Source organism: Semicossyphus pulcher, unplaced genomic scaffold (genome assembly GCF_022749685.1).
Source record: "Semicossyphus pulcher isolate SPU_LCO1_2020_fin unplaced genomic scaffold, fSemPul1.0.p SCAF_12, whole genome shotgun sequence".
NCBI lineage: Eukaryota > Metazoa > Chordata > Actinopteri > Labriformes > Labridae > Semicossyphus > Semicossyphus pulcher.
Genome location: NW_027211626.1, coordinates 26,150,842 through 26,162,260, shown reverse-complemented (window position 1 = coordinate 26,162,260; position 11,419 = coordinate 26,150,842). Strand labels below are relative to the sequence as shown.

At 39.5% G+C, this 11,419-nt stretch overlaps 1 protein-coding gene across 1 annotated transcript in view; it reads left to right on the top strand.

Annotated features, from left to right (window-relative positions):
• The first annotated feature begins 761 nt into the window (after positions 1 to 761).
• LOC138588869 (cilia- and flagella-associated protein 46) overlaps positions 762 to 11,419 on the top strand; it is an 81,478-nt gene continuing 70,820 nt past the window's right edge. The window contains exons 1-7 of the mRNA XM_069659115.1: positions 762 to 810; positions 909 to 1,030; positions 4,348 to 4,479; positions 4,820 to 4,884; positions 5,759 to 5,923; positions 8,404 to 8,527; positions 8,950 to 9,044. Coding sequence (XP_069515216.1) covers positions 762 to 810; positions 909 to 1,030; positions 4,348 to 4,479; positions 4,820 to 4,884; positions 5,759 to 5,923; positions 8,404 to 8,527; positions 8,950 to 9,044 — 752 coding nt within the window. The remainder of the gene's footprint in view (positions 811 to 908; positions 1,031 to 4,347; positions 4,480 to 4,819; positions 4,885 to 5,758; positions 5,924 to 8,403; positions 8,528 to 8,949; positions 9,045 to 11,419) is intronic.

The following is an 11,419-nucleotide window of genomic DNA, read 5'->3' as shown; positions in this document are numbered from 1 at the left end:
TGTTTTGTTGTCCACTGTGTAATGGTTGATTGGAAGAGCTCATACACTTGTTTGCAAGTTGTGTTGTTTGAAGGCAAAATTTGCTTTTGTTGCATATTTTAAATGTTTTGGCACGGTTAGAGCCTTTTGCAAACAAAATGTGTCATTTCGACCATGAGTGCCACTGTTTCGGCCTGTGTGTTAACTGTTTTGAAAATGTGGAGTTTGAGTTGACTGCAGCATCAAAGCAATCAAGAAAAACTGTAAAGGTCAACACATCGAGGCTAGCTGTAATATCAATATGTATTTATTTTGTAGTTGACAGTAAGTTGTTGAAACTCTAGCAAGTACACAGTGAAATAATATGTACATCGTTAATCGATACTAAATTGTGTTTTTAATTGTTTTGTATTGACATTCTTCGCTACAGCGTGACAAAAAACAGAATGTCAACCTTTTTGTCCTATTCGTTCACCGTAGTTCCAGCCCGGTCTGCGGTTGCTAAGTAACGGTCCCTAACTTAAAACACAGATGTGATAGTTAGGGTGCAACGTTAGCATTTCCGTGAACGCGGGGTTAGTACATTAAATAAACTAATAAGTAGCACATTTACAGAAAAACAAAACTGAACGGACGTATTGTTTTAACCGGTTTCACACACGTTCATTCAATGGGGTAGCGCAAATATTTGGCTTATGTTAATTAGTCTTACGTTACCTAGCTAACGGCAGCTAACGGCTAAATCGTTATTAACCTTATTAGCAAGTTAACTGTCAACTGATATGGACCTGGACATTCGTCACAATCTATACAAGGCAATGGAGCATCAAGGTTCGTCATGGGTTTGTCATTTAGTCTCAAGAACAGACGAAACGAGTTGTGAAAGTTTGCCTTCATCGTGCTTAACGTCATGTTATTGATGTTTGCAGACTCCGGAGCTCTGCAGTCAGCCTACCGTTTAATCATGCGGACGACGGCAGCTGGAAACAGAGGAAGAACTCCAAGCATTGCCCCGGAGCTGTTCGTCGTCTGCGCAGAAACAGCTCTGCAGGTGAGACTGACGCACGGATGATTCACTGTAATGTGCCTGTTTAATAAGCATACTGTAAGCAATGTGGAAACACGGGTATAAAGGGTGCCAGAGGTCATACTGTACTTACTGCTGCTGCAGAGGTTTCCCAGTAAACAATGTCAATCTTATATTGTTTCTAAATTAGGATGAAACAGTCACAGTAGTGGCCAAGAATCCCCAACATGCAGCTTTTATGGAAGGGGCTGGTTTTGTCTCGTCTGTTAAAAAAATTACAACAAAGTTTCTAATATTTACTTAAGATTAATCTTAACTGTTATTGCCTAAAGTGTCAATGCTAGTAAATAATCTGCACCTTTCTGTAGGTTGCCAACACCATGTTTTGACCTGTACAACTTTTAAGCCCTAATCATAATCTGAAAATACTCAGAATATATACAGAATCTACAATATATTCAATTTTGTTTCTATATTTAGTCAGATTTATTGCCAAATTCTATTACATACCAGGTAAATGATGAGTTATTAATGTATACATCTCTACCTGCTTTTTAGCAGGTGTTTTCAGTCTACCTCTGTCTTGTGTAACTGGGAGTGTCGCACATTTCTCCCACTCGGCTGCATGCCTCTGTTTTAAATGATGAAATACATTAGTGGTGCTTCTGCTTTTAGCTGCTGCAAACTAAAGCAGCAGACAGTGTCATGCTCAAAGTTGGATGCTGTAAAACCAAAGGAGTTCTGTGCTCCTAAGTATCCTTGTTTATGGACTTTCTCCTCACCTTTATTACAGTTGTAATTCATTGTTTCAATCAATTTATTGTCAATATCTTATTGTCTTATATAATATAAACAAAATGTATTATTTAGTCACCAGGTTCATCCTGATTCATGTGTAGACCTATACTGAGGTCAGTGTAGTTGTAAGCATTGGCAGACTGTCATTATGAGGCTGAAATCCTTGTGTAAAAGATTGATGTGAGGAAACACACAGGCACATAACGACCTGAAACTTTGCCCTCCACGTGCTGTGACAGCTGTTTTCATGTTGTGAGGCGTTCATGACTGCTGTGATGTGACATGAGACATGATGCTTCCAGCAGCCTCAAAGAAGGAAACATTTGAATTTCACTCTGAAAAAAAGTGCAGCACATTTAGTTATTTAGCGTGCTTTCACACCTGAAGTCAGTTTGTTTGATCTGAATCAAAGACCAAATTGACTGTCTCTGCAAGTGTCAACATCCATTAACAACCCACAATGCACTGTTGTTTGGTTTGCTTCCTATATTAGGTCGTACTTTAAGTCTTAAGACAGCCAGGCAGCAAGATGAGTAGAGGACAAACGTGGGGGAGTGACGAGGTGAGGGCTCTTAATAGAAATGTGGTCTGACCAAACAATTTCACAAATGCTTGTGGAAACGCACAAGAACACGGAGGGATGCAAACTGTTCATGAAAATCTAAAGGAGAGTGGAACTGATCGATCAGTGGAACAATGTCGGTTAAAAGTAAAAAAACATTAAACAAGACATTAAAGTCCTTGATTGTGTTGAGTGTGATTGAGGAGTGTGCTTTCTCTCTTTGTTTACTTCAAGGAGTCTTCCAACGTGGAAATTCTGACCAATCAGAGAGCACGTCCAAAGTTTTGGTCCACTGGTTAAAGCTGCCATGTGAACACAAACCAAACTCGATGCTAAATGTAACATGATTCAGATCAGACAAACGGACTTTAGGTGTGAAAGCACGCTAAGTTAACTTGTTTACTTTTGTGTTTGTGTAAAGCAAAACATCCGTCTGCTCCCAAATTGGATTACAGGACATCAATAAAATACAAAAGAACTACATCTTACATTTTCCAGTACAACAAAGAGCTTTTATATTTTGTCAGTTGGCACGCCTAATGTTTTAAATTTCAAATTGTACACTTAGAAAACCTGTTTTTACATGCCTGCAGTGTATCCTGAGAAAGGACCTTTTTCTCTCATCTCTCTTTCTCCAAATACGAGCTTATCTGAATTTTTCATGTGCAAACAGCCAACTTGCTCTTCATGCATCATCCATATTTATACAATCGATATCTGTTTTTTACCTTCATAAATAAAGTATTACTCATTTCCCAGTAAAAAGTGCAATTAAAACATAATCCTCAGAACCATATTCAGATTTAATCATCCTACAACAGTAGAGTCCTTACAACATCAGCTCTTTCTACTGAGTGGATTTTCTGAACAAACTAATAGTCTACACACATCTTTGATAAGAGACAATAATTATAGAATAATAATAATTTCCTATATAGATATCTTTTTAGTCAGTTCAATTACATCCATATGCAGTAACTGGGTCCATAATTGAGCTATACAGATCTTCATTGAGCATCATTTGGTTCCAAACCCATGTCCCACACTACAGCTAACCATGAACTATAGTTGTACAAACCCAGAAAATATCTTTATGTAAACAAACATCTTCTCCTGTGGAAGATTAAATGACACGTAGTTGGTTGATTAACACAAATGCTTCCTTGGTGGCAGTGTAAACAGATACAGAAAATCACAGAACAACCCTCTGCAGGACCCTCCCTGCTAGAGAAGTCTGATCGCAGATTTAATTATATCACTTTTTTTGTACAGTAACTTGAGTTTGCTAAATCTAACTGTTCTCCCAGTAGGGGACAGTGATGAATATTCACTAATGTAGACTGAGTTGTCCCAGGGCAAGGGAAATATATTTGAATAATGAAACGCAGTGATATTCCATAATGTAATTTGTTCTCTCTTCTCTATATCAAGTTTTCACAGTGAAAGTGCAGCTTGCCTTGAAGTCTCAGGCTTAAAAGAATACTGAATTACTTCTCAGAAGCACATCAGAATATTCCTCCCCAGTTTCCCAGAGAGGCATGAATATTCCTGATGCATAAAGACCTTTTCTAACACACTGATCTCTTCCTCACTTGTTTTATATTCTCCAAGCATGTAAAAGAATGAAATAGTCAATCAGAACACAATTAAATGTCAGTATATAGTCATAATTTCTGTCACAGGATTATCTCCCCTGACAGTGCTACAACTCACTGAATGAAAGCTACGCTGTGTTATCCAACAATACAAAGGGGGAACACTATAACACAGCACTGACATTCTCAAGGGCATCAGCCTGCAATTAAGACCATTGTTTGTCATGCGTAAAATGAGAGTGCATCACACATACATTAAGCCATTTCTGAATACTTTTAATAATGCATCACACTTGAAACTATGCTGGTGACACAATATAACTGCGGGTGAAGTTAAAATATGTATTTAGTTTGGCCTTTGTGCCTCTCTTTCTCTGCGTTTTCAGCTGGGTTGTTTGGAGAAAAGCACAGCGTGTCTAAAGATGTTCTTTGAAGGGAATCCGCCGGCGAATCAATTTCTGTGTCGAGCCTACCTCTGCCAGGGCCAGCTCGAGTCTCCGCCGGCCACTGGGACTGTGGTAAGGACAGTAAATTGGACACATATCCTCAGGGGGGTTGTGTGTGTGTGTGTCTGTGCCACTGAGAAACACACACACACACACACACACACACACACACACACACAATAGCAATGTAAGATAACAATATAAGAATATACTGTACTTATGTGCTCTAAAATGAGTTCATGTCCTAGCTTTGTAAATGTCCTTTTTTCACAATGTGGCTCTTCAAGGCATATTGTCCTTTGTCACAGTTGTTTTCTTTGCTTTATGAACTGGTTGGTTTGTCTGATCTTTATATTTTTATGTATGATGTGACAAGTTCTCAATTTCCCTTTTGCATTATTTTCTATTTCAGGAGGACTTTGAAGAGGCTATTCTGAGTTTTCTTAAAGCCATTGAAGTTGCAAAATCTGAACCCGGGTATGTAACCTCTCAGAAGTATGCTTGGCTTTGTTCTAACAGTGTCAAGTAAGTTGACCATTTTATGTCATGTACAGTTTGTCATCTGTAGTGCTGAGGCGCACCTATAAAAACATCAATGACAGTTATGTATTCACAACAGGGGGGTTGTTGTTTTTTTAGCTATGAGGGTTCAGTCTGCTGCAGAGAAATATTCTGGGACATAAAGGTTTGATTTGCAAAGAAGATAATATAAATAATATAAATGATTCTCCAGCTTCACCCTGCACCTCTTATGCACAAGTGCTGGATGTTCAGCGTGTGTTCTTTTAAAATGGATCAGCTGACTGGAGGTATCTGAGCGCAGGGTGAGAGGATGATAACATAGATGTAATAATAGGAATATTCAAAGATATGTTCCTTTGTTCCTTGCTCTGTGAGACGCGTTTGGAGATAGCAGCTCAGCCTTTGCAGGAAATCAACACTACCTTGCTAATGAACTCATAAGCTGTCAATAAAAGGGCTGAGTGAGCAATCCCGATTACCACCAAAGGGAATACGTATCTACTACATCCAGGCCAGACTCATGCACAACACACTCTGGTGAATAAATTAGCAGCACTCAAACAGTCTGTTCGCACTGCTTCCTCTTAAACAGTGCCTTTAATTCATAAATTCTGTTATTTCACATAGAAAAGCTCACATGGTGCTCTCCCGGGGCTCACTGGATGAAGCTTTCTCCATACACATTTGCAATTCACAGGACTTCTCCACACAGAGATGACGCTTGGTCTGAATTGAGTTTTACTAAGAGATGAAATGGCTTGCATGTACAGCATATAAATAATTCAGTGTTTTCTGTTTGCTTGTTTGACTTGTTGTTTTTTTCTTACAGATGCTCCTTCATAGTGTTCAACGCCTCAGTGCTGTACTTCCACACAGTGCGTCCTCTCCTGCAGCCGGGGCGGTGTCATCACCTGGTCCCCTCGCTAAGGCAGGTGGTCCAGAGTCTGGAGGAGGTGGCCGACCAGGACCACAGCTGGAGGGCTGAACTCATGATGCAAGTGACCCCGCAGTGCTCTCTTACTTCTCTCTCATGAATAAGTCCAGTCCTGATTCTGTCCAGACTCATGCTGGATTCTCGGGGTGACGCGTGGAGCTCATTAACCAGCAGCCCCCTCTCTGCTCTCTACTTAATTTGTTGTTTTATTCTCCTTTATGGAGCGCAGAATCTCTTCTAATGTACACTGTTTTATCATGTTCTCCCATGAAACCTCAGGCACAAACATTAGTCATCTTTCGCAGGACATAATGTTCCATTCATATACAGATAAATGTTAGTAATAGCCATGTTGTTTATATAATTGGGTACAGTGTGCCTGAAATCCATAGCTGAGTATCTTCCTTATAAAATTCAATACATAATGCAGTTCATGGTCTCACACTGTCCAACAACTGAAACGTGAACTGAATATCAGACTTCTTAGTTAAAAGTCAAAAACAAAAGCCGTGAAATGTTGAAAATATGACTTTAAAGTAGTAAAATGATCTGCAAAGAGGCAAAGAAAGAGCCAGTTGACAAGAGTGTTTGAAACAAGTATGAATATTTAGAGTGCCAGAGAACCCATGAATAAATTAAAAATAATGCAGACAGACTAAAAACAAGAAAATATTTAGTAATAATAATTTTCTCATTTTGTTGGAAAATGTGCTTTAATTTAGCGTTTAATGCAATCGCAATCGTCTTGAAGTTGGCTTGAAGAAGGCTATATACCCTGAAATTCACAGAGGAAAATGGTATATTGTGCCTATGAACAGTGTTCTTTGTTCTGTACAGCTATAGGGAAATGTCTGCTGTGCTGTGATGTCAGATTGACAATAGATCAGTAAATTCAATTTGGTCATTTTGTGTTTTTAATATGTGAAGAGATGAAAAGGAGAAGAAGCTTTGACAAAGCAGTTTTGTACTCGTCAGTGTCGATCAAACAGATTTATATGTCTTCTAATTGTAGTTTCAAGCTTCAAGTTACTCAGAACCAGGAATACAATCTCAGTAAGAACTTATAAAATCCGTAAAAAGCAAATGTCTTGATTTAGGATATTTCATCTTCCTTAAATTTCACTTTTCGCAATGATGCATTGTAATTCTACACACCATTAGAGATGGGAGGTTCGACTCTTTTTACAAACTCGAGTTTGTATGAGTCCCTCATTAAAGAGGGTTGGGTTTTTGAGTCACTCAAATCACTCGAGTCACTTGAGTCAGTTAAGGCCAGTTCAGATCAATGATTCGCAACGAGACTCGATGCAACTGCCAAAAGAATCCCTCGACATCTGATAGTAAACGTTCTGAAACTGGGCCGTTCACATCAAAGCAACACAATGCAACGCAGCTGACCGTCTCCATAGCAACGACGCACCGACATACCCCACTTCTACTGCGTTAATACTATAACTTTAATTAATACTATAACGTTAATATTATGGATGACAGTGACGTGCTCACAATGTTAGCTGTTATATCGATTTATAAACGTTGAAGACAGAGAGTTTGGAAAGAGGATCTGTAGCCGTCTTTGGCTACTGCAGCGCCAGAGACAGGGTGCCTACGCCAGTTTATGCTGTTGCTACATCATTCCGTTCTAAAACTGCATTTGGAGATTTGACAAGTCAAATCTTTTGCAACTCCACGCAACGGCTTCAGACGCTCTGCAACTAACCAGTTCACACCGTTGCAATTTTCTCTGCAACATTCTGAAACTGTTTTGTTACGTTGCGAGTCATTGATCTGAACTGGGCTTTGGCAAGACCCCACCAGTCCAAGCACCCATAGAGCATGTGCACGAGAGACTTCATTAATGCAGATTCAATTTAATCGTGCAGCTTTTCTAGACCTTCTGATTGTTTTTGGACCGAATTGATCAATTTCTGATAGTAAAGCGAGTCATTTTGCAGGTTTGTGAGGCTTGTTTTCCCGTGATTGTGTGCGGAAAAAGTGCTTTTTGTGCCCTGCCATGTTGGGAGAGTGGGTACTGAGTGAGTGACTTGTGTAACTCGAGTCAGATCTTCAGCTCAGGGCAGGATGTGCAAGCTCCGGATGCCGGACTGAGTTGAAACAAGCGCCAAAGTGTTTGTTATTCTCACAGGACTTATACGGTGGTCTCACCTCAAATTTCGTCGTTTGCAGTGGCTAGTAGCGGGAAGGAGGGGTGAGTCAGTGAACAAGTTAGTGGAGATAAGGACTTGTGACTTCTGAGTCAGTAAAAAGAGTCGTTGATTTCAAACGATTGACTCATGACTCCCACATCACTACACACCATATGAATTTCAGGTGTCATAAACAGAGCACTTTTATATTTGATTGTGTTATACTGCATAGGATGGAAACAGTAGGTAGGTATATGTATGTAAGTAGGAACTTGGTAAGGTGCTGCGTAGACTGCTGTAAAACTGGGGAAAAATGTATGTTTTGGAAAAGTCCCAGCAACCCTTGCAAAACACTGAAATATTATCAGTCTCATTTATTCTGTTTCTATTCAGGCACCTCATCAGATGCCTCGCTGACTCTGGGAACACGGAGGATGCTGCAAGTTTTGATAAAATGACAGAAGAATTCATCAAGTCACACACCCCACATCTTTATCCAACACTCTTTACAGTACAGGTAATAAAACCGTTTTTTATTACTAACTAGCTAAAATGTGCATTAAAGAATGATGTAGTGGCATTTATTTGGGAGTGAAGACAAACATGTACCTCAAAATGTAGTGAAATATTTATTAGAATAGAAGAACAGCATCGTTTGAAACTTTTGTGAGGCACATTTTTTAACACATTTCATTAGTTTTACAGTTTTTTTTTGCCTTAAACAGGAAATCTATCTGAACCCACAAAAAAGGGAGCATGAGGAGAATTCTCTAACCTGACCAAACGTTTAACCCATTCCTAACTGACCGGTTTTACAGTAAAAGATCTAATCTTTCCTGACCTAGCCTGGACACTTCATTCAGTAAATTAAGTTTAATTTATAACACAGTAGGGCTTTCAGTTAAATTTTTTCCCTTGTCTTTACACTTCTCGCCTCAGGTTCGACACAAGCTGGCAGAGGCTGATGTCCTCATTGAAAGGAGCCGGCAGTGTTCCACCTTAACAGTCATTTACAGAATACAGGATTTTAAAAAGTAAGGAAATGTTCTGTATTATATTTGTTTTTTTCTGCTCTGACATTGCACAAGGATTTGTTTCGCAGAAACATTTGTTTTTGTGCTTTCATGATAAAAGCCCATTTCATGTACTGTACCTGCAGCTGAGATAAACAAGCTGTACCGTAGATGCAGTGGTCCGATTAAAGAGAGCTTTGATCTGATTTAATAATGTCTGCTTTCTAACAGCTGCAGTTGTAGGTAGATGGTTCGCGCTTAGAACTGGGTCAATGTCAGTCAGAGCCTTTATCAGCTATGATCTTATTAATGCTCAGAAAGGAGGGTAGTTATGTAAGCATTAAAGCCTGTAAGGTGTCGATTATCAGGAATAAATGGACAACTGGAAGGTGAGTGGGATGTGACATGATTGCAGATGTCATCCATAATATCAGTAAGTTCAGAGGGGCATTGTGGTTTTTGCAGCTTGTGTGTTACAGGACCCTTCCTGTTGTGTTCAGAGGATGCAGCCGATCCTGCATTTGAAGCTTCATTTGAGGCTTTTCTGTTACTGGTATCAGTTTTGGAAACACTCATTTTGCAACTGTTGTGTGCTGCACTGCCATTGTGCGGTGCATCTCTCTGCAGCACAGAGACAAGGAGAGAGAGGAGAGATGCTGTTTATTCCAAAAAGTACTACTAAAATTATCATTATAGTTCTGATTCTTGGTGTGGACCATCTTTTTACCTCCAGGTGTTGGTGCTTAGTGCTACCGTTAGCTGTTAGCGTAAGAGCTACCGTTACCTGTAAAGAAGGAACAGGGCAACCTCTGCATCGCTCTCCAGCTCCTTACACTCCCACTCATCTGATCCATAGACTGTATAAAAAGATGGAAGACATGACAGCTCCATAAAAGTGAAGCCAAAACATTTCGGGCGGCCCTTGCTGACTGGCTGCAGTATAGGTCATAAAGCCCGCCTCCTCCATGTTAAAAGGTGGGACATGGGTCAAAAATCAAATACATGCCAGATAGATTTTTCTCAAACATGGTTTCTGTCATTATAGTTAGTTATTATCATGCTGATTCACGTCCAAGTGTTCATTTTTCTGACAAGTTTATTTTTTATTAGTTATTTGATGCTGTTTAATGATGATTGACAGCTCTGTTGACAAATTCGGCTCCTGCAGCTGATCAGTTCCGGGTGCGGAGCGGAGGACGATCTGCGAGTGGAAACGTATCTAAAACAATCACTACAGTGATTGAAGTTTCCATACCTGTGAACGTTAACCTCAGACCAACACAGAGAAGCTGTTCTGCTGTTAAACACGCCGGCGTGCAGGATCCTTGCTGGGGTTTTTTTACGGTAAATTAAGTGTGTGTTTGGGTTAGCGGAAGTGGCTACCTCCGCTCCCTCGCCAATCTCTACTGCGCAGACTCTGGCTCCAAGTGACGTCATCATCGCAAGATGGCAGCGCCTATCATAGGGGCTATTTTGGCATCAATTATGTACAATGGGAGCAGATGGAGACGCGTCGTCCATCTATATATACAGTCACTGGTCTGATCCCTCTTTTTATTCAGGGCTCTCTTTGGAGCTTTTTTCTCCTCCAGCCTCTTCTTTTTGCTTCCTTAGCAGTATATGACGTTTTCAGCAAAGGAGGTACAGGAAATTTACTGCAAGTTGTCATAGCTCCTGACTGACACAACCTCTGCGTGCGCGCTGCTGACACAAGTCACGTGGAAGCAGGATGACACTAGTTTGTACAGAGTCACTGTGATTGGCTAGTTACGTGAAAAGCTAATTCTGATTGGTTGGTTTTTTTTTACAAACAAACTAAATCCAAAGGGGCGGGCGCTCAGAGTCACAGATCAGACATCAACGTTATTTCAATTTAATGTTGTTAGGGAAATGCAATGATCTAAATGTGTTATTTTAACCACATTCTTATGAAATAATGTTGCCTACTGTAGCTTTAAGTTAAAGAACTTGTTTTAATGTACACAGGTCTTGTCTATACACCATTCTATGAAGTGTTAAATAAATATAGGAGGAGAGAGTCATATCTGCTGTATTTACTTTATCTATTTTACTTCATATAAAAAGGTATATATAGACTCCATAGACTCATTCTGTGTACATAACTTCTTCATATGTCCTCTAACGTTATATTTTATGAGGGGATGTAGATTTCTAAAAGATGTCAGTAGATTATATAGATTTGATAGTTGGAAGTATGACATGTAATCGACTATGTACTCTTATTGCTATCTTTATATTTTGATTTAATTATTGAAATGTTTTTTTAAGGATTATCGCCCGCTTTGGATAGATAACCACACTGACCATCCCAGACCTTTGGGAAAATGTTTAAATATGAGTATATATTGTTTTTTATTAACGCTCATTCTAATGTC